The sequence below is a fragment of the Ictalurus furcatus genome, chromosome 22 (assembly GCF_023375685.1).
Source record: "Ictalurus furcatus strain D&B chromosome 22, Billie_1.0, whole genome shotgun sequence".
Taxonomy (NCBI): Eukaryota; Metazoa; Chordata; class Actinopteri; order Siluriformes; family Ictaluridae; genus Ictalurus; species Ictalurus furcatus.
This window is the reverse complement of record NC_071276.1, coordinates 8,484,808-8,508,022: the sequence shown is the minus strand read 5'-3', so window position 1 is coordinate 8,508,022 and position 23,215 is coordinate 8,484,808. Positions and strand designations below refer to the sequence as shown.

General features: G+C 39.4%; 1 protein-coding gene across 1 annotated transcript in view; it reads right to left on the bottom strand.

Annotated features, from left to right (window-relative positions):
- LOC128625625 (hemicentin-1-like) overlaps positions 1–22,958 on the bottom strand; it is a 30,099-nt gene extending 7,141 nt beyond the window's left edge. The window contains exons 1-7 of the mRNA XM_053654107.1: positions 22,588–22,958; positions 18,049–18,230; positions 4,708–4,971; positions 4,255–4,406; positions 3,711–3,864; positions 3,376–3,565; positions 3,057–3,151 (exon numbers count right to left, since the gene is read on the bottom strand). Coding sequence (XP_053510082.1) covers positions 3,057–3,151; positions 3,376–3,565; positions 3,711–3,864; positions 4,255–4,406; positions 4,708–4,971; positions 18,049–18,148 — 955 coding nt within the window. The 5' untranslated portion in view covers positions 18,149–18,230; positions 22,588–22,958. The remainder of the gene's footprint in view (positions 1–3,056; positions 3,152–3,375; positions 3,566–3,710; positions 3,865–4,254; positions 4,407–4,707; positions 4,972–18,048; positions 18,231–22,587) is intronic.
- Between the last annotated feature and the right edge of the window lie 257 nt (positions 22,959–23,215).

Genomic DNA, 23,215 nt, shown 5'->3' with positions numbered 1-23,215 from the left:
TTGTAATGATTTCTCCAGTCTCAAAATTATTCAATCCCTTCATAGCAAGCATCTTTAGTAGTTAGTAGAGCACCCTTTTGCTGTTATGACCTACTGCAAACAAGATGCATAGCTAGACACCAGCTTCTGGCAGCGTTCCTGAGGAATCTCAGCCCATTCCTCATGAGCAATCGCCTCCAGTTGAATAATATTCTTGGATTTGCGTGCTGCAACCGCCTTCTTCAAATCCCACCAGAGATTTTCTATGGGGTTCAAGTCAGGTGACTGTGATGGCCCTGTAGAAACTTCCAGGACGTCTTCTGCAACCAAGTCTTGGTGGAATTTAAGGTATGCTTGGGATCATTGTCCTGTTGGAAGGCCCAGTGGTCCATGTTTCAGCTTCCTCATAGATGGCATGACATTTTCTCCTAGGATTTCCTGATACTTCAATGAATCATTCTTGCTTTGCACATGCTGCAGGTTTCCAGTGCCAGAGGATGCAAAGCAGCCCCAGAGCATCACAGACGCACCACCATGCTTGACTGTGGACAGAGTGTTTTTTCTTCACTCTTCTTCCTCCAGACATACCACTGATCCATCATGCCGAAAAGTTCCAATTTTGTTTCATCGCTCCACAGAACAAATCCCAAAACTTCTGTGGCTTATTTATATGATTTTGAGCTGAGTTTTCTTGTGCTTTTGGGTCAGTAGTGGTGTATGTCTTGGAGTTTTGGCATGGAAACCTTCTGCTTTTAGTATATGCCATACTGTGCTCACTGAAACCTCAGTGTCTGTTGCCACCAAGTCTTGCTGCAGGTCTTTTGTAGTCACTTGAGGGTTTTTCACAACCTGCCTTCTCAGAAATGTGGTTGCAGCTGTTGATAGCTTCCTTTTTCTGCCCCGTCCAGGCATTTAATTTATTTTCTGCCCCTAGCCAGTTCAGGTATTATGTGTTCCAGCTCAAGCACACCTGGTGTAACTAATGAAGCCCTTAATTAGTTGCATCAGGTGTGCTTCAGACAACAGCTGTTTTGCATATTTGTGCTGTTGTAAGGGATTCTATTCAAGGAATTTTGAGATTGGAGTAGTCATTATAAGTTGCATTTTCAGTTGAATTTGGGGAAACCAATTGAAGCATTCATTGTGTTGAAAGTATTTAAATTTTGACAAAAAAACCACCTGATTTGCAATGGGGGTTGAATAACTATATATCCATAATCAATCGTATTCATGCATGTTAAACAATCAAGTGTCTAAATGCACCTTTGTGGTGACAAGCACGATAATTACAGGGTAACACACAGAAGAAATTAGGCAACTTCAATTGTTATTGTATTATTCTTTCAGTCCTTGGTCTTTCAGAATATATGAGGAGTCCTGATGCGGTTGGTGTGACCAGCATGATAAAGACTGTCATAAAGAAAGTGAACCAGGTAAGAGAACAAAAGGGCCCCACCTGTGTTGATTGTCCTTGGGGCCTGTTTGGGTGAGTAACCCCCTTTTTCCCAAAGTTATCAACTGAGGGAGAGGGCTTTCATCTTGCAGGCCAGCCACCATGTCTCAGCCAGTGGCCTAGATCATTGAGTTTTACGAGAGGTTTGCTAATCTGTGAGGGATCATCCATTGTTCACAGGACAGTGATAACCCAGCAATCAGCCATTATCTGTAATTGGCTTGGTGCTCCAATGTCTGCACCCATGGGCTCATGATTTAAGGCTTATGTGATGGGTGATCTTACGCTTATGCTTATCTTATGCTTATGATCTTATGCTTATGATCTTGTGCGCTGAGGTCCTACACAGTTATGTTATGATGGCTTAGGACTACAACTGCTATGAGAGCTTTAGGACTGCAATTGCCACAGTTTTGCCCTCAATTCTCCATCAGTGAACAGTGGATAAGTTCAACAAAACAGACTTCATGTAAAAATTTGTAAAAATGAATTTCTTGGTTACCCAATTGCACTATTTGACCATGCAATACACAGTTTTAGTAGGGATTTATTTATAATTGCACTATTCAGTGTCACCTAGATGAGCATCCTCTCAAGGTTTCTTCCTTGCCTCCGTCACCTCTGGCTTGCTCATTAGGGGTAAATCCATACATATAAAATCTACATCCTGAATTGATATTTCTGTAAAGCTCCTTTGGGACAATGTCCATTGTTAAAAGCGCTATACAAATAAAGCTGAATTGAATTAAATAAATAGGTGACTGCTTACATTTGACATTTTAAGCAATTTTAGAACAATCTATTATAATATTTAATATATTATAATGTATATCATATTTAATAATTTCAAATACAGGGTGTCCCAAAAATCTCCTTTGACAAAAGATGAATGTATTGAAATCATTCTCATGGCAGGATCGGGAAGCTGTCGCAAGGTTGTGATGGACTTTAACAGGAACCATGGCAAGCACATTACACACAACACTACTGCCAAAGTTATTAACAAATTCAAAAAGAATGGACGTGTTGCAGACCAACCAAAAAGTGGGCCTCGACAACATCCACTGACGAAGGCACAACCAATGTGATGTTGGCAGATTTAGTTCCCTAAGTATGGAGAATTTTGGGACACCCTGTACATGGAACATATTTGTCATGTGCAAACCTGACTGAAAGAAAATCAGTTGTATTTACAGCAGAGAAATGTGTTTCATGTCCATCTCCATCATTTTTTTAAATGGATGAGACCAAGATTAAAGTGGAGTGACCCCAGTCCAAAATTTCCAAGATTTCTATGATTTGCCAACTTCTATTGATGGTTCATTTGTGGTTTTATTTTCTTACTCACTTCTGTAAGAATAAGCCTAGAAAGCTCCTCTAGTATGAAACCACCTCAAGGGCATTGAAAATCTTAATTTTACCTGCACCTGTTGTCCCACTGGTCAACAGGGACATCACAGATAATATTCAAATGTCCAGTTCACTAGAACCTGCCCCAACAGTTACCTCCTGTTAAGGTTTATGTACTGCATCTATTCACCCTTGAGTACTACAGTAGGTATTTACTTCATGTGTACATGATTTGTATACATGCATATATTCTTACAAGAACACATGGAGGTACCTGCAGGAAGGAGGTATGCTGGCTGTGATCTGAGTCTCTCATTGTCATTGTCAGCCTCACAGTAATAGAAGCCTTCATCTTCTGGCAAAACTCTCCTGTGGGACATATGGAACTGTATTTTTCCATTCGTTACTTTCATAGAAGCATGTCACAGTCAATTGTTTCTCAATGAAAACACTTTTGAAGTTACATTCTAGCTTACTGAACAAACTGATATATGTAAGTGTTAATTTGTGGGGAAATACCTGGCAAAGTAATAAACTACACTATGATCTAAACTGATGTATAAGTTTAATGAATAAGGACGTGATGATCTCACTCAAAGACAAGAAGTTGTCCATCATCATGCAGGTCCCATCTCGATGTATTGGGTAACATTTGGTTATCTTTGAACCACTGAATTTTGGGAGTAGGGAAACCATGGACTACACAGTGCAGGGCTGTCTCCGTTTCCACAGCAACTGTGATATTCTCAGGACCCTGCATGATCTCAAGACTCATGCTAAGCCCTGCAAGTAAAAAAAGAAAAAAAAAAGAAAAAGAAAAATACAAAGGCAGCATGCTTAAGCAACAATCTCACAATAGACCAATGTTACAAAAAAAGGGAAGCAATGGTCTTGTCCAGTTTACTGCAAGGAACAAATGACCACATACCACCAACTATTACGGTGGCTGTGTCACTCTCTTTGCTTATGTTCAGTAGACGATTATGGGTAACACAGACATAACGTCCTTGGTCTGCCTTGGTGACGTTGGTCAGGTGCAGCGTACCTGAGGTCTTTCTCTGACTCCCCCCTCCATATTCACCCTGTAAAATAAATCATGCAGACAGACAAGACTTTACAGCCCATCTTTAAAGCCCATCTCAAGATTACCTCTTGAGGAAATAACAGAGGTTGGAGAATGTGCATAATCTAAATTCCCTTAAAAGAAATTCCTACTTTTAAGGCCTACTCACCACTTTTATTTCACCCGCAGCCAGTACACATATGTATCCAACTATAACATTAGAAAGTGATCCAAGTATCTTAAGCATAGTTACTCTAATTTCAATGGTATTCTTGTGACCAAGTAATAAAATCTTATAGTGACACCTAATGGATCAGGAATGAATTGCAATTCTGGACATGCTGAAAATTGAAAACCTGCAAATGGCAATAATTCGTGCTCCCTGTGTGTTCACAGAAATTTGCTCTACCTGGATCTGAGTTCCTCTGGTAAAAACTCTGCTATTCTTCAGCCATGATATGTGGGCAGTTGGAGAGCTGTCCCCTGACACACACTGGAAAAACAAGTCCTGACCCTTAATTACACTCTGAGACTGAGGACTGAAAAACACATTTTCCAGATCTGCAAGGGGACATAGAACCAAAACTCAGTTGGAGGCCAAACATTTCATAGAGACAGCATAATTGTATAGACTGACATTTATTACACAGCATATTCTATAGATGGAGATTATAGTTGCTCCTTATATATGAAAAACATAATTTAAGTGACTGACAAATCTGCCAGGTAAAACTTTTCAGACTTTTTACAGACCCAATTTACTGTACCAAACTCTAAATACATTATTATTTTCTAAAGCCCTATAGTCCCAATAACATGACATTAACCCAGTCAGGCTGCACTGCTAGTTGATGGTACATACATGCTTTGTTGACTGTGACAACACTTTTGATCTGTTTGCTTCCACTCCTAGCACTGCAAACATATCCCCCTAGGTCTTCCTCTTTAAGTGAAGAAAAGAATAGAGAGCCATTGGCCATCTGATGAACTCCAGCTGCCAATCTTCCATTCTCTTTCTCCCACTTCACCGGTAGTGCCGTCTGTGGGCTTGTGTCATATACTGCACAATGCAGCATCAGCGGCCTGTTCAGAATCCCAATGCCATCCTTTGGCTGGATTGAGAATACTAAAAGAAAGGGAACAATTAATCAAATATTTGAAAAGGTAGAAAATTATTTAATTAATTGGTTTGTTAACAGAGTTACCATGTACATAATGGTAATAGATATTAATGACAGTTTTTAGATAGTTTCATTAATATGATTGAATTATTATGATCAAATTCTGACATTTTCTATTATATACAGTACTGTGGAAAAAATAGGTACACCCCATGGAAATTGTTGGCTTTTTGACATATTAGGATAACCAAACATTTGATCCTCTTTGAAACAGTGCCTATAAATAAAGTTGATACACTCTATGAAATGACATGTTGACATTTTGTAGTAATTTTCACAATTTTAATTAACAACAACAACAAAAAAAAACAGATCAGTCACATGGAAAAAGTAAGTACACCCCTACATTTATCACACCTTCAAATCCATAAAATTAGAATCAGGTGTTGAAGATTGGGTGCCAGTGATTAGAACCTGCTTAGGTGGTGCAGGTGGAACCTGTCTTATTTAAACCTCTGCCAATTTGTCCCAGCAAATTCAGCCCAAGAGCAGAAAGTAATTCACTATTGTTACAAACCTCTGTTACAAATTACCCCAACTTAATTAAATGTGTGGTTGCAAGATAAACATTGTAATTTATTGATTTAATAAATATTTTAAGTTGCGAACATTATTTTGATGAGTTGTGTTGGCATAACAATGTTGATAATTACATCAACTTAATAGTGTGTATAATTTAAACTGAAATTTCTGCATTAATTGATTTAAAACAAAATTGAAGTTGTAGTAACTTAATGAAATTAACTTGATAACTTAATTTTTCTCCACCTTGCGTTCAGGATTTCAATGCCCCTCCTCTACCCGTTTAACATGCCTCGGCAAATTGAGACAGTTAAGACTGTGTTAGAGGACCTGTAGACTGAACAGTATGATACAAAGGACAGTTCAAGGTGAGTATCATTTCATTTCCAAATAAATTCTACTAAAGCAATCAATTTGGGCTTATTCTCAATTGTGATATGACCAAAAGTGGACTCTTGTAAAGTTTAGGTTAAATGTGCTAAGACAGTTGATGGACTATGTTGTACGTAGCTAACGCTAGTCATATTTAGCAGCGTAATTTCAATATCTACCCTTTAGTTTACCATAAGTGGATAAGAATGATAAAGTTTCATTTGACAAATCTGTTCATCTAGGGAGGGTTTTTCATTCGTGCCATAGGAAGGAAAAACATCATTATTTATCTGCTTGTTCATTTACCCATCAACTACACTGTGTAATCTAATTTCATGCACTGACACATTTTTAAAAAATCTTTTGCCATTCACATAGATAGCCTTCTAGTTCCATTGTAGTCAATTGCTCTTTGAGCAAAATTAGCAGCCTTTGGACTGTGGATAGTTCTGTGAGAGGGATAAAAGTAGTAGAGGCAGAGTATTTCTTTTTTGTCGGTACTGCTCATTTCAGCCAGTGCTTTTATGTCTCTAAAACCCAGAGAAAGAGATGTTGGGTATGATGTTTGTACTGTAAATGACACTGGATTTTGGTTACTATTGTTATACAACTTTTATACAATCTAAAAGTTTGTAATTTTTCCTGGTTTAAAAGACTGCATTACATTTTTCTGAAGATGTCAAGATGCTTAAATTATCATTAATGTGATTCTGGCAGCATCACCCAGACCTACGTGTATCTACTAGATCCTTGAAGGAATCTTGTAACAATCCTAAAAATATAGGTGTGTTTCTAGGCTGTAATGCAATGCCACTATCTGTATCTGTTTAGAGCTCCAAATATTTGTATTTGTGTATAAAATATAATTTGGGCCACTATATAGTGCCACTAACTCTGCAAACACTGAAAACAAAACAGGACAGCTGGAGAATGAAGCCATTTTTCATTCACAAAAAACAAATAGCAGTTTCCATTCAACCAAGCACCTTGTGGAACTTTCTGGAATCTATCAGTCTATCAATCTATCAATCAATCTATCAATCTATCTATCTATCTATCTATCTATATATATACAGTATCTCATAAAAGTGAGTACACCCCTCACATTTTTGTAAATATTTGATAATATCTTTTCATGTGACAACACTGAAGAAATGACACTTTGCTACAATGTAAAGTAGTGAGTGTACAGCTTATGTAACAGTGTAAATTTGCTGTCCCCTCTAAATAACTCAACACACAGCCATTAATGTCTAAACCGCTGGCAACAAAAGTGTGTACACCCCTAAGTGAAAATGTCCAAATTGGGCACAATTAGCCAATTGCCAATTGAATTGTTAGTGTTACAAGGTCTCAGGTGTAAATGGGGAGCAGGTGTGTTAAATTTGGTGTCATCGCTCTCACACTCCCTCATACTGGTCACTGGAAGTTCAACATGGCACCTCATGGCAAAGAACTCTCTGAGGATCTGAAAAAAAGATTGTTGCTCTACATAAAGATGGCCTAGGCTAAAAGAAAATTACCAAGACCCTGACACTGAGCTGCAGCACGGTGGCCAAGACCATACAGCGGTTTAACAGGACAGGTTCCACTCAGAACAGGCCTCGCCACGGTCGACCAAAGAAGTTGAGTGCACGTGCTCAGTGTCATATCCAGAGGCTGTCTTTGGGAAATAGACGTATGAGTGCTGCCAGCATTACTGCAGAGGTTGAAGGGGTGGGGGGTCAGCCTGTCAGTGCTCAGACCATACGCTGCACACTGCATCAAATTGGTCTGCATGGCTGTCGTCCCAGAAGGAAGCCTCTTCTAAAGATGATGCACAAGAAAGCCCGCAAACAGTTTGCTGAAGACAAGCAGACTAAGGACATGGATTACTGGAACCATGTCCTGTGGTCTGATGAGACCAAGATAAACTTATTTGGTTCAGGTGGTGTCAAGCGTGTGTGGCGGCAACCACGTGAGGAGTACAAAGACAAGTGTTTCTTGCCTACATTCAAGCATGGTGGTGGGAGTGTCCTGGTCTGGGGCTGCATGAGTGCTTCCGGCACTGGGGAGTTACAGTTCATTGAGGGAACCATGGCTGCCAACATGTATTGTGACATACTGAAGCAGAGTATGATTCGGAGACTGGGCCGCAGGCTAGTATTCCAGCATGATAATGACCCCAAACACACTAAAGAAGCTGAGGGTGAAGGTGATGGACTGGCCAAGCATGTCTCCAGACCTAAACCCCATTGAGCATCTGTGGGGCATCCTCAAACAGAAGGTGGAGGAGCACAAGGTCTCTAACATACACCAGCTCTGTGATGTTGTCATGGAGGAGTGGAAGAGGACTCCAGTGGCAACCTGTGAAGCTCTGGTGAACTCCATGCCTAAGAGGGTTAAGGCAGTGCTGGAAAATAATAGTGGCCACACAAAATATTGACACTTTGGGCCCAATTTGGACATTTTCACTTAGGGGTGTACTCACTTTTGTTCCCAGCGGTTTAGACATTAATCGCTGTGTGTTGAGTTATTTTGAGGGGACAGCAAATTTACACTGTTACACAAGCTGTACACTCACCTCTTTACATCGTAGCAAAGTGTCATTTCTTCAGTGTTGTCACATGAAAAGATATAATCAAATATTTACAAAAATGTGAGGGGTGTACTCACTTTTGTGAGATACTGTATATAAATAAATAAATAAATAAATAAATAAATAAATAAATAATAATAATAATAATAACAAACATTCACCCTGTCCAGGGTGTGCCCCTCCAGGTTCCCCGCAACCCTGTAGGATAAGCGGTACAGAAAATGGATGCATGGATGGAAAAAAAAAAAACATTCTGCACTTACCCAGGCCCTTATACCTCTATTCTGAGCACTTTGCTTCTCTAGAACTCAGTTAAAAATCTTGTATGGTAGCATTAGTTGTATTGTTACTTGATATATTTCTTTGCTTGTATTTCATCATTTGTAAGTCGCTTTGGATAAAGCGACTTGCTAAATGAATAAATGTAAATGTAAACATCGGTCTGGGAAGGGTTACAAAGCTATCTATCTATCTATCTATCTATCTATCTATATATATATATATATATATATATATATAGAGAGAGATTGATAGATAGATAGATTGATAGATATGTAGGTTCCACAAGGTGTCTGGTTGAATGGAATAAAGTTATGAATAGATATACAGTGCCCTCCACTAATATTGTCACCCTAAATATGAGCAAAGAAGGCTGCTATTGTCTTCATTGTTTAACCTTTTGATGTTTTGTCAAAAAAAAAAATCACAAAAATACTCTGCTCTCATGGATATCAAACAATTGCAAACAAAACACAGGTTTATCCAAAAAATATATTTGTTAAATATCGGTGTGCAACAATTATTGGCACCCTTTTGGTCAATACTTTGTGCTACCTTTCTTTTCGGATTAAAGTTTTGGAGGCTTTCTGACCCCAAGACGCAACTAACTTCTGCAATTCTCCAGCTGTGATCCTTGGGCATTTTTTTCCTCTTATATACAATATAGATGCATGTCCTCTTCCAGGTTGATTCATAACAGTTCCAATTGACTGGAACTTCTTAATTATTGCCCTGATGGTGTAAATGTGTATTTTAGATCCTTTTGCTATTTTCTTATAGCCATTTCCCATTTTGTGAAGCTCAACAACTTTTTGCCACACCTCATAATTATATACCTTGGTTTTACCCATTGTTATGAATGACTAAGGGAATTTGGCTGATGTGCTACCTCATATTTATACCCCAGTGAAACGGGAAGTCATGGTCGAACACCTTTTTCTTTCTTTTTTTTTTTTTTTTTTCTTTCTTTTTTTTAAATGTTTTTTTACAAAAAGTAAAAGGAATCTATCAAAAGGAATATACTTAAGATATATTTTTCTCACAAATTCATAGGGGTGCCAGTAATTGTTGCACACCTATATTTAACAAAGAAATATTTTTTGGATAAACCAGTGTTGTGTTTGCAATTATTTGATAACAATAGACAAAGTGGACATTCACCTGATGTTTGGGTGATTTATTGCAGTTTTGATATCTCAGTATGTTGATGATATTAAAACTCCAGAACTTAACTTAAAACTACTGCTTCTTAACAACAATGTTTCATTCACATTGTAACTCGCTACTACTGCATTGTAATAAAAACACATCAAACTTTCCATTTAACCTGAACTAGGATTTCAAAACAATCGCTTCTCTGTGAATGATATCAAACAGAAAACTTTAACATTATAATCAGAAACAAATGAAACACAAAACTAAAAATACACAAATTCTAAAAATGCAGGTCGGCATGAATGTAAACAAACATGAGATTCAAACAAAAAAAATGCCATCTTTAAAATAAAAGAGGGATCAGAATCTCGGACTTATAACAATCCTAAAAAGGTGGCTTCTGTGTTTACAGCTTAGATCCACATAACCTGAAATGGGTTTGTTTGTTTGTACAAAATTTACTTTTACAAACCAGTCCTCAGTCCTCACAAACTCAACACCACAAAGCTGACAAGAAACAACGCACATCTTACTGACACCAACATTTAAAAAATACTGCCAAACAGCTTAAGACTAGTTTCTCTATATCCACCTGACAACAGCAACAACAACAACAAATCATAACACACCAAAAATATTTTTTTAAAGAGATGATGATGATGATGAGGAGGAGGAGGAGGAGGAGGTTTTACTGCATCTAATTAAAGCAATTATCAATCAGGACAAAATGTTGTGCGTCACACATTTTTTTTTTTTTTTTTAGAATTTAAGGATTTATTTCCAGAAAGAAGAAAAAAGCATAATCGAATAATAGAATAATGTTAATAGAATAAGAAAATCTAAAGCTTAAAATGTGGAAATATTATATTTGATTTATAACAATCTCTTAAGGTTTAATAATAAGAAATATTTTCTTATATTTATAATATTTGACCATATTCAAGATATTTTCACTTGCTAAGATAGTTAACATAGAACCTACAACACATGGTCCCCTTTCCTAATGCAAAAAGAAGTCTCCAAGAGCCCCAAATTTTCATCACAGGATCTGATAGTAAGTCTCGCAGCTGTTGGTGTCAAAGTCCATGCTTCTACAATCAGAAAGAGATTAATTGTAGAAGGAGCCAACCCTGCTGAAAAAACTCCAGGACTGTAGCTATTGTGCAGTCTACTAGGTCTAACTGACATTCCATACACCACGAGACAAAAACTCGCCATATGAGCACATACAGTTTTCTCATGAATGGTGCTCTAGCATTCAACATGGTCTCTACAACCTTGGTTGAGAGACCAGAATCTATGAGCTGGTGCCCCTCAGGGGCCAGACCCACAGTTTCCATAGTTCCGGCTGAGGGTGATAAATCAACCCTCTGGCTTGAGATAGCAGATCCCTGTTAATAAGAATCTCCTAGGGAGTGCCGTCTAGCAGGGATATTATGTCCGAGAACCATATTTGAGATGACCAATGAGGTGCTATTAGCAGCAGACAGTCGTGGTTTCGCTAGAACCTTTGGGCGCGATCGGGGGAAAGGCATACAGACATGACCTCGGCCACGTGTGAAATGTGTTTGAAATGTGTATTTCAGATTATGTGGATCTAAACTGTACACACAGAAACCACCTTTTTGGGATTACTGCGTGTGAGGCATGCCAGGAAAAAGCCTTTGCTGTCTAAAAAGAACATTAAAGCAACACTACAGTTTGCCAGTGAGCATATAGGCAAAGACCAGGCTTTTTGGAATAATGTGCTCTTAACAGACTAATCAAAGATAGAGTTGTTTGGCCACAGTAACAGCTTGGCACAGACCAAAGACAGCTTTTCAGGAGAATCACCTCATATCAACTGTGAAGCACGGTGGTGGAAATGTTATGGTTTGTGGTTACTTTGCTGCTTCAGGGACTGGACAGCTTGCATTCATTAATTCAACTATGAATTCTGCATCATATCAAAGAGTGCTTGAAGATAATCTGAGGCCATCTGTCCAAAAGTTGAAGATGAACTGAAAGTGGACCTTTCAACAGGATAATGATCCTAAGCACACTAGCAAATCCACCAAGGAATGGTGAGATATATATCCTACTGAATATATATATCCCTAACCTGTTTGTGAGTATGAGTCAGAGTTCATGAACTGTGTTACTCCGTGCTCCTGTTTTATTTCGGTGATGGATGGACACACTTTGTGTGTGAAGTGTGTGGGGCTGACTGTGCGCATTGTGAACACTAAAAAAATAAAATTATAAAGAAGTCAATTAGGCAGCTCCACTCTCGGCTCGCTCTGTTGTTGGCCGAAGGGAGTTGGATTTCGGAGCTGGGGATCCCATATGGATCTGGAGGAGGAACTGGAGATGAGTGCTGCTCTACCTCTTACTGCGTCCTCCGTATCCGACTCTCCGGGTTTTGGAGCTCACGTCGTGACTCCTCCTTCTGGTATGCAGAGTCAACCCACTCTCTCTGACTCCAAGGAGCCAGAGGGGGGGAGCCAGTGCACCACAAACAGAGAGCAGCTTTTAGTCATATAAAGAGTTGCTTGAACTGATCACTAAAGCTGTAGAAAAGTTGAATTTAGACTGGCCCAGGGAAGAGGAAGTAGCTCATAGCAGGCTGGATGAGCACTTTCTCCCAAGTGAAATTAAAAACTCACTCACACCACAGAAAACTCCCTTTTTTCCAGAAGTGCACAATGAAATATCGCGCTTCTGGGGAAAACAATATACCAGCCATATTTATAACCCTGCAGCGTACACTTATTTGGCCATTGTGGGGAATGAATAGTACAAGTATTTGGCTATGCCAAAGGTGGAGTAGGCGCTTGCCAGTTACCTCTCTCCATTGACGGCATGGCATTTAGAGGGGCCAGCTTTGCCATCCAAGCCATGTAAGGCCACATCGGCATTGGATGGCAAAGCCTATGCGGCAGCGGGTCTTGCATACAATTGCAGTGTTACAGGCCTACCAAGCAGACCTGCTGAATGAGCTCGACAGTTTGAGGGAATGGGCCTGAGGCAACTTGCCGTGCCACAGATTTATCTCTTCGGGCGACCAAGCAAATGGTCCATCATTTCAGCCGTAGTGGATTGGCACCTGTGGCTCAACCTCTCAGGAATATGGGATAAGTATAAGGTCTCCCTGCTGGCACCCCTGTTGAACCTTCCAGCCTGTTTGGTGGTGTGGTTAATGCCATTGCTGACAGGTTTTGCAAGATGAAACAGCAAACAACGGCGTTCAGCCAGTTCCTTCCCCGTCATGTCGAGTTTGCATCCACAAGTGGAGCCCAGGCCAGCACTAGTGCGAGGGAGGCACAGAAGGCAAGTGTGGTGGCCCGCCTCCCCTCGCTGAAAGCCAGGAGGACCGGGCGGACACAATCACAGCCTGCTAGTAGGCCCGATCTAAGAATGATCATTAATACCAAGCAGACAAAGGAGCTGTCCTGATGGGCCATGGAGGGAGGTATAAGGGGACATGAGGTCATTAGGGCAGTTAGCCCCCAGTATTACTGTAGGGCCCCCTAGCCAATATCATCCCAAGTTTTCAGTCTCCTCTGGTCAGTGAGCTGTCACAGGGCAATGGAAATCTGATGCTTTCCCTCTGACTGAATGTGGAAAAGTTAACGTCACTAAAAGACCATTTGGCAGTGTGGAAACTACTGCCAAATGTGTTTTCATGGGTTCTGTCCACCATAGAAAAAGGTTACTGGGTCCAGTACAGAGTTCCAGTACATTTTTGATCTGTCTCACCTGAACTGTACTCTTCGGACATACAAGCTCAAGATGTTGACGTTCAAACTTATGGTTCCATGGATTCAGTTTGAGGACTGGTTTTTTATAATAGATCTACAAGATGCATATTTCCACACAGAAATATTGCCCAGTAATCAGAGGTTCCTGAGGTTCATGTTTGGAGGCAGCATATACCAATATTAGGTTCTTCACTTTGGTCTAGCTTTATCCACTCGCACCATCACGAAGTGCATTGATGCCGCTCTGGCTCCCTTGCGACTCCAGGGCATCTATGTACTAAATGACCTGGATTAATGGTTATTTCTGATGCGATCCAGGGAGTTGGCGATTCAACATTGAGATGTTCTCGCCCATATGAGGAGTTTGGTACTCAGGTTGAACCCCAAAAAAGCATGCTTTCTCCAGAGCAGAGGATGCCTTTTCTAGAGGTTATATGGGATTCCACTACAATGAGGGCGTATCTATCCCCAACACGTGCAAGGTCAATCCTATCAACATTGAGCAAGGTAAAACTGGGTCTGGGCATCCCCTCCAGTCTCTACTAGAGACTGTTGGGGCTTATGGCAGCAGCACATGAGATCATTTCAGTGGTGGCTGAAAAGTCGGGAGTTTCATTTGAGGATGAAACCCCTAAGAATAATCAGAGTCACATGGCGATGCCTACGTGCTCTGAGAATTTGTAGGTGTCCCCGGTTTCTAGTATCAGGTCACAGTCTAGGGGCATTATTGCCTTATTGCAAGAGAGTAATGACAGACGCCTCCCTCACAGGCTGGGCCATGGTTTTAGATGGTTGTCCAGCTCATGGTCTCTGGAGCGGCCCTCATCTAGAGTGGCATAAAAGTAGAGATGCATCGATATATAGGCAATTTTCATGCTATCAGCCATCGACCGATGTTTAAAAACATACGATGATCAGGGCCGATTATATCCTGTCAATCAAAGGAATGCAGGAGAACACATCAATTCCATCCTGTGTGTAATGATGTTTCATGTGTGGAATGACAAAAAAAAACTGCAGTTTGTAAGCTCTGCACTGATAAAATTTTACACCAGACACTGCAGCAGTGAAGCAGGCATTTTGGTATCGAGTCAAAAAAGAATTTCCCGTGCTGCTCGTGTTGAAATAAAGCACCAATACACTGTTGAAAGATTTAAATCAAAATTTGACAAAAAACTATATATTGCACAAAAAAATTTATTTGTAGAGTAGTAAATTTCATACCCAGTTAATGTTAATAAATAAGAAAGTTTATATTATATATTACCAGTTTGATGTTCAAGGATGAAGTAGAAATGCTTTGTTTGTGGCGAGTGAATGTGAGCCTAACAGGAGGTTTTTTTTTAGACTTCAGTCAATTAATTCTGTTAATATGAATTAATAACATTCAGTAAGTTAAGAAATCTTAATTTATTCTTCAGAATTTAGTTAATGTGTTAATGTTAATGTGAGTAATGTGTTTTCTGTTTATGAGACCAGTTACTGTGAAACAACTTGTGGAAAAGGAGAGAATAAAGTTTTTATTTGCATTTCTTTCATAATTATGGAATTAATTATTGTTAACTTAAAAGAAGGCATAAAAGGCAGAACCACCAAACTATAGGTTATGATAGAGGTTCAGCCAGGTGGAAGTGGATGTGTTCGCCTCTGAGGAGACAACACACTACCTGCAGTGGTTCTCCCTCTCTCCTCCAGCAACATTGGGGCTGGATGCCATTGTACACACGTGCCCGAGGTCATGTCTGTATGCCTTTCCCCTGATCGCGCCCACAAATTCTAGCGAGACCACGACCGTCTACGTTTGCTGCTAATAGCACCTTATTGGTCAGCTCGAATATGGTTCTCGGACATAATATCCCCGCTAGATGGCACTCCCTAGGAGATTCCTGTTCACAAGGATCTACTATCTCAAGCCAGAGGGTTGATTTATCACCCTCAGCCAGAACTATGGAAACTGTGGGTCTGGCCCCTGAGGGGCACCAGCTCATAGATTCTGGTCTCTCAACCAAGGTCATAGAGACCATGTTGAATGCTAGAGCACCATCCACGAGAAAACTGTATGTGCTAGTAGACTGCACAATAGTCCAGGAGTTTTTTCAGCAGGGTTTGCTCCTTCTACAATTAGGGTCTATGTGGCTGCCATTTCAGCCAGCCATGCCTCTATTGATGGAGCCTCTGTGGGACAACATCCACTAACATCGAGGTTTATGTGTGTTGTCAGGCGGCTGAGGCAGACCATTCATACCTTCCTGTAACTTTTCTGTGTTCCTGGAAGGTCTGTCAGACACCCCATTTGAGTGAGTAAGAGATCTACAAGCTCGCTCTTTTGCCCCTTCCTGCCTTGACTTTGCCCCGGGATTAGCCAAGGCCTTCCTATATCCTAGGCTGGATTATATTTCTAAAGTGCCTACATCTGCTGCCCAGCCAGTAGTGTTGCAGGCTTTTTGCCCTCCTCTGTTCCTCACACCGGAACAAGAGAAATTGCACCTACTGTGTCCAGTAAGGGCTCTCTGTATTTATGTCTACCGTTCTGGACAGTGGCGTAAGTCGGAGCAGTTGCTGGTCTGCTTTGGAGGCAACAGCAGAGGTGATGCTGTGTCAGAACAGCGCATCTCCAATTGGATAGTGGAGACAATCTCTATTGCTTATGCGTGTGTGGTATTGCTACGCCTCTGGGCATAAGGGCTCATTCCACTAGGGGGGTGGGGGGGGTTCTCCTCCTCGAAGGCTTCATCCAAAGGGTTACACTTACAGATGTGTGTTCTGTGGTGGGGTGGTCTACGCCACACACATTTGTTTGATAGTACAGTTTGGACATGGATTCCACCCCTTGCTTGAATGTCTTGCAGTGAACCTCAAGCTCAATAGCTCATGCAGCGTTGAGTTCCCTTTGAAAGGGAATGTCTGTGTTACGCATGTAACCCTGTTCCCTGAGAATGGAACAAGACGTTGCATAGCTTTTTCATACTGGGGCATGCCTGTGAATCATCTCTTTGCTTCAGATAATTGAGGGTGATGACATGGTTTACAGGTTTTATAATCACACGACGCGTGAAATGCCATATCACCTGACCATGGCAGGCCTATAAATTGGCATGATTTCACACAGACTTCAGATACCAGTCACGTACGAGGGCACTTCCCACAGCATGAAGCTCACACAACATTTCGTTCCCTTCTCAGGGAACAGGGTTACATGCGTAACCCAGACGTTTTTATAGCCCAAAATATACAGTACATTTCTGTGTGACATATTATGGTTGTATCAAACTGCCAGCCAGTGGGGCTGAAGTCATTTAAGTCCAGAGTTATGTTTTAGGTCTGAATACCGATGTGCACAATTTTGGTATTAAATCCTCACTGTGCACACTTAAATTCTGAATATGGCCCTGTGTGAGTTAATCAACCTTCGCATAATATAGACACATTTAGACAGACTAACTGTTTTAACTGCTGCATTTGTCCAACTGCCTCCTTATTCCTGCTGGCAGTCAAAAAATGTTATAAAGAAAACTTATAACCACTGTGATGAAAACTTAAACCCTAACCCTGTACCCTAAACGTTTTCTCTATAAGCATAATATGTTTATCTTCAAAAAAAAAAAACAAACAAACAAAAAAAAACCCTGATTTTAAAGTACTCGTTAGGATTTGAGATTTAGTTTTCCTTATTTAAGTGCTATTCGGTATACTTTTGTTTCTTCTGTGACAATAATCATGATCAATCTGTAATACAACATAAGAAACCCCAAGTGTTCAAAAATTATGTACCAGTACAAACATAAATACATACTGGCTCATAGAAAGGGTTTAAAAAAATTTTATTCTGCAATTGCTTAGAAATTATCTAAAAAGTCAATATAAATATTTAATATAATTCTTAAAGGGAAAGCTCCCAGTGAACACATCGCACTCTGAGGAAACAGGTAGTTTGAAGTCTGCTGTTGCTAGGTTACAGTCTGAGCAACACCATGTTTTGGCAAACAAATGCGAAATTAGCATATGACACATTCTGCTATCAGGGCTTTATCATTACAAATGAAATCAAACTCTCAGAAAATACAATGACAGATGTGCAAATGTGTCCACTGCTTAATAAAATGCAGAATCTATAGTTCTAGATTCTATCAATCTGAAATGTTGTGCCTCTCTTTTTCACAATAAAATTTATAAAATTACATCATCCAGACACAGGTGCGAAGAGGAAGAGAAGTATTGAGCATCAGTTAAAAATCGAACACACTGAATTTGATTACTAGATACCTTACATATCAGAACTGTATTGTAAAACTGAGCAGGCCACCATATTTAGTTGGACAAGATAAGTTTGTTAGTATATTTACTATAGTGTATATAGCTTTTTTCACCATACAAACCTAGTTCAGATTGAGACGGGGTGATGCTGATAGAATAGGAGAACAGGAGCAGCCAGACTGGGCAGATCATCTGGGCTGAGGTATGGAGATGAGACACCATGCTAGCCCTCTCCCTCTGTACCTTTCACTTGTACACACTTATCCATAGCATAGCTCATCATCTGGATGGTGGAATCTGTGCTCTGAAATGCAACAACAACAAAAATCCAGAACAAAACAAATAAACACACAAAACAGCCACATTTAATTTACCTTTATGAAAATATTGCATGTCTCTCTTATTACTTATTTATTTACCACTCTTATTAGCAGTTATTTACGATTTGTACTTCACATATAATGAAATTATATTATTTCCCTTATGGTATCCGTTAAATTCGATTACTATGGATGTGTACTGTGTGTGTGTGTGTGTGTGTGTGTGTGTGTGTGTGTGTGTGTGTGTCTCTGTCTGTCTATCTATCTATCTATCCCACAATTATGTGACAGAGATATTAAGCCTTAAAGTTTTGATCTTTAATACGATACAATTATTTTTTAGCTTCATAGTTTTTTTCTTAACATTTTAGCAATATTTTGTTAACATATATTTACCTATACAGATTTAATGGGTAACCAGATGTAATCATATGTGCTTCTATCTTTTCTTGGATCATGGAGCTTTAGCATGATTCCAATCTTATTGGCCAATAAGTACCTCCACAGAACAACATAGTCCCAGCAGCTGGCCTCTCCTCTCTGGCTCACTGAATATTCCCTATTTTGGTTGTGTGTTACAGGCACCATTATCACAACCCATGCTTTGTACACTACATGCCTCTTTAGTGCCTTCAATGGACTGGCCACTTTAGGCCGCGCAGCCGCAGCCCCTCCACTTGCCGATTGTGACATGAAAAGAACAGGCCTGCTTTGTACTCAGAGGATCAGTTAGCGAGCCTGTTAAGAAACGCTTGTTGTCTGATCGTGTGGGCTTTCATAACTGTGTGTCCATGTAAGGTGCTCACAGACTTAATGATTACCTAATTTGACCAGTGCTAGAGCAGAGGCGTCCATCATACTTTGAAAAAACACACAAAAAAATCACTGAAATGACCAAATATGAGATGAAGATTTTGTACTTGTAATTAATATATAATAATCCTCACAATCCTTCTTGTGTCAGTTTGAGTAATTTGATTGGCAAAATCATTATAACATTTACACCTATAATGCATTAGTCCATCCAGTCACACAGCCATCTCTCCGTACATTCATCAATCAAGGCCTTTTTCTTTGAAACATCATTCAGCATGTTTATATACGTGTTAGATAAAAACAGTGTACAAGTATAGTGGTTAAAACATTTGTATAGCTTCACATATCCCAGACACAACTAATCAGTTAAAGTACAGTAAAGCTAGATGTTAATTTCTGCATGACTATATGATAAAAAAACAAAAAGCAAAAAAACAACAATGGACATCATCAAAAATACATTAGGGTAAGCTACATTTTAGCTGCAATTGACCTCGAATGAGTTTTTTTGTTCTGTTATTTGCATTTGCAATTTTTTAAAAAATTATTATTTAAGACGAACAACCCCATCATACACAAATGTCTGATATGTCAATGAAGCAATCCCATCGTATGTGTAGCTAATGACCAAGAATTTAAAGTCTGAGGTGTGTTGTGGACATTATTACTATACTACATTATTACTACTTTACTAGACACAATCATTACTAAATTATGGGAAACTCATTATTGTCTTGCAGTCACTCAGTATGTGCTGAGTGCTTAGCTCTGTAATGGTTGACTGCAGTGTCATGAATGAGTACTTGAGAACCATGACTCATCTGGCGTGAAGCAGAGACAGCGGGTGGGTGAGCTAATGGGACTTAATGCCAAAAGCTGGGGGTGTGTGTTTGTTTTGGCTTCACAACACCCCATTAAATGAAAGCTATCATCAAGTTCATTAATGTTATAATTAAATTCTCTCTTCACAAATATTTAGCATTCAGGAAAATGATAACTATCCCCAAAAGGTACAATTTCAGCCTATTTAGTAGGGTGTGATTACTTTGACAATTGAATTTAGTAGTTAGAATTGTAAAGAGTATTACACCAGAAGAGGCTTTTGTATACTACTACCACATCAACTAAAGAAACTGTTCTCTATTAATAAACTCATCCTGGAGTGTATGTGCATGGGATACTGAAAGATCTTTCCAGTTAAGGGGTAATGATTAAAGATATCTGGGCATAGAATTTTGTCTGGTAAGACCATCAGTGGTGCGAGGCAGGTAGCGACGTTAGGCATGTGACTCAGACCAACTTAACCATGCACTCTTAGTCTTACTAGCTTAAGCATGTAAAACTGAGTTTGGACATGCTTGAATTAAAGCTTTCAACAAAGTCTTTGCACCGTGGCATAGTGAATTCCATTGCAAATTGCCTAAACTGCGTTTGAGTCACTGAACAAGAGTCCAAATCTGTCAGTTGGGCATGCTGAGTCAGCACAGGCATGCAGTGAGTGAAGTAGATGTACGAGCTGAACACTGCCTCTTGGAGATGGTCAATTCCGAGGCAGCAAGCACATAGTTTGAACCTGTTTTCAGCTTTCACGATGTTCAGACACTGACTGCACAATTATAACTGTTGCAGGATTACAGAGTTGTATGTTAGAAGTATGTAGCCACAGGTTGGTTGGCCAGACAGCAGGAGATATGGAGAACAATGTATGGTGAAAATGCAGAGGAAGAAACTGACTGACAGGGAGAATGAGGGGTGAATGAAAGGAAACCGACTCCCACCTCTGTCATTGGGTTAGCAGTTATTCTGTAGCCAACAGTGCATGGTACAGTCAGGGAAACCATTAGACCACATTAGCACCCTTAACCCTTAGCAAGAAATGTAAAAAAAAAAAAAAAAAAAAAAGAAAAAAAAAGAGCTGATAATGCGGAGTGAGGACCTGACCTGAGGAGAAAAAGGATGGAACTCTCCTCCAGCCCAAGTATGCACAGCCCTGCTAGTCAGGTGGGGGACGTGAATGCATAGAGGAGATGATGCCAAAGGATTAACGACACCAACTGATAAATGAATGCAATAATCACGAAGCAGTAGTCATTAAGGTAAACCAACTTAATACTGGTGGGTGCCACAGAGTTCCTCAGCATTCTTCAGAAACAGTATAATAAGAAAAAGTGTACTCATCAAGTTATGAAGTGTGACAAGCTATAGAGGACAGATTTCTCATCATTGTCACAAGCCATTATACAGATAGCTCCATATGATGGAAAATTTGCCAAACTGCTGTTTAGTGTGTTGAATTTTGTTTGATTTGAGGAAATGAATGTGTGTTTGTGTGATGTATATGTTATGACCAGGGTTGTTTAGAACTGTGTTAGAAGAGCGCCTAGTTTCCCTGAAACTAGTTGGTTCTTTTACCAAACTCTTAAAATAGTCTCCCACTATTATACATTTTGTGATAAAATATATCTATGGCAAGTAAACATGCATAAAAACCCAACTCACATGGTTTTTTAAAAGCATCCCAATTTTGAGGGTAAACCAGACACCTACAGTAGCAACCCGGCACACACAGCTCAGACCAAAAAAATCTTGTTTTGAGAGTCTGACTGTCACTAATGTCTACAGTGCTTTAATTGTGTTTAGGCTTCAAAACTGTGTTTATGCTCATATGGCTGCCGTATATATAACAAGCAAACTTTTTTGATGCAGAAAGGGATTAATTATGCCTGAAAACAGGCACAAACAATTTACCTCTGGCCAAAAGTATCTCTGCAAAATGCATTTGCAAATGCTATATTGTGGCTTTATAAAAAAGAGCAATACGTGCTTAATATAAGTACTATTACTATGACTACCAGAACTTTACATTAAGCTAATATTACTGAAAGCAGATCAGATTCATGGCCACCATCTGTAGGCTCCTGTTTATAGTATCTGGATAATTGTAGATGGTAATATTAGCATTTGCTTTGTAGTAGAGTGGTGCAGGGTATGTGCATAATTACAAATAGCCAGATGCACACTGTTCTGCAGGGAATCTGTACACTGTGATGTAAAGCTATATAATATCGAACCATTACCTAATCTTTTCTAATTTTAACACTTAATTTCTTCAAAATTGCTATGAAATCTAAGTTTACTTTTACAAACTTCCTTCAAGTGTTGCAGCAAGAAACAAACGTAGTCTCTTAATGGCACTAAGCCAGCTCTTAGTAAAATTCATTCATTCTGAGCTGTGGGGTGATATAACTAGATATAAATAAACACAATGATTAATACAGGAAATCCCTGACACATGGGATGTGTGTAAAACAGACATTTTTCATAATGTGTTACAATTATAGCTTTTTCTAACGATTCTGGGTATTTAGACAAGCAATTAAAAAACAAGTAATACATTGCAAAAGTCAGTAAAATGCTCTGCAGAGATTGTTATTTCACAACTGAGGAAAACAAATGCAAATTTACATATAGAATTAGATCAAGAGAATATAGATATTCTTAGATAATTAGAGAAAGAGCACTTACTTGTAAATGAGATAGTGTTCAGCTTCAGTGCAGCATCACTGCAAGCAAGCTTGTTCTGCATTCAGTCTCCTCTTCACGAGTGCGTAGGGTTAGATCTCATCAGGCGGGTGCACACACAGACACACACTCACACACAACCACACGCACACAACACAAGGGAGATGTGTTCATCTCACAGCCTGGAGACGCTCAAAAGGCTTGGAATAATATGAGAGCACTAAAGCAGCACTCATGCATGTATTCAAGCCTGATTTCCACACTGCACAAAATGACAAGTCCACAAATGAAACACTCATTTACTCCTCTTACAAGTAACACAGCATGAATGCAAGTGGTACAATTCATAGCAGTATTCAGTCAAGTTAGATTACAAAAACACACCACTTTTACAATAATGAGGAAGGAATATTTCAATTACTATGTCAAAATAAATGTGCAAATCAGCAAAAAAAAAAAAAAATGTAGTACATATTTCAGAACTAAGATGTATTAGTCACTAAGCTATTTAGTTCTATAGATGTAGCATTGGCAGACTAGATACTGATTATTGTGATTGTGTAGGCTGAGGTAAGAACACAGTGGGAGTGGTAAAATTTGGATAATTAAAGGCACAGATTTTTTTCCAAAA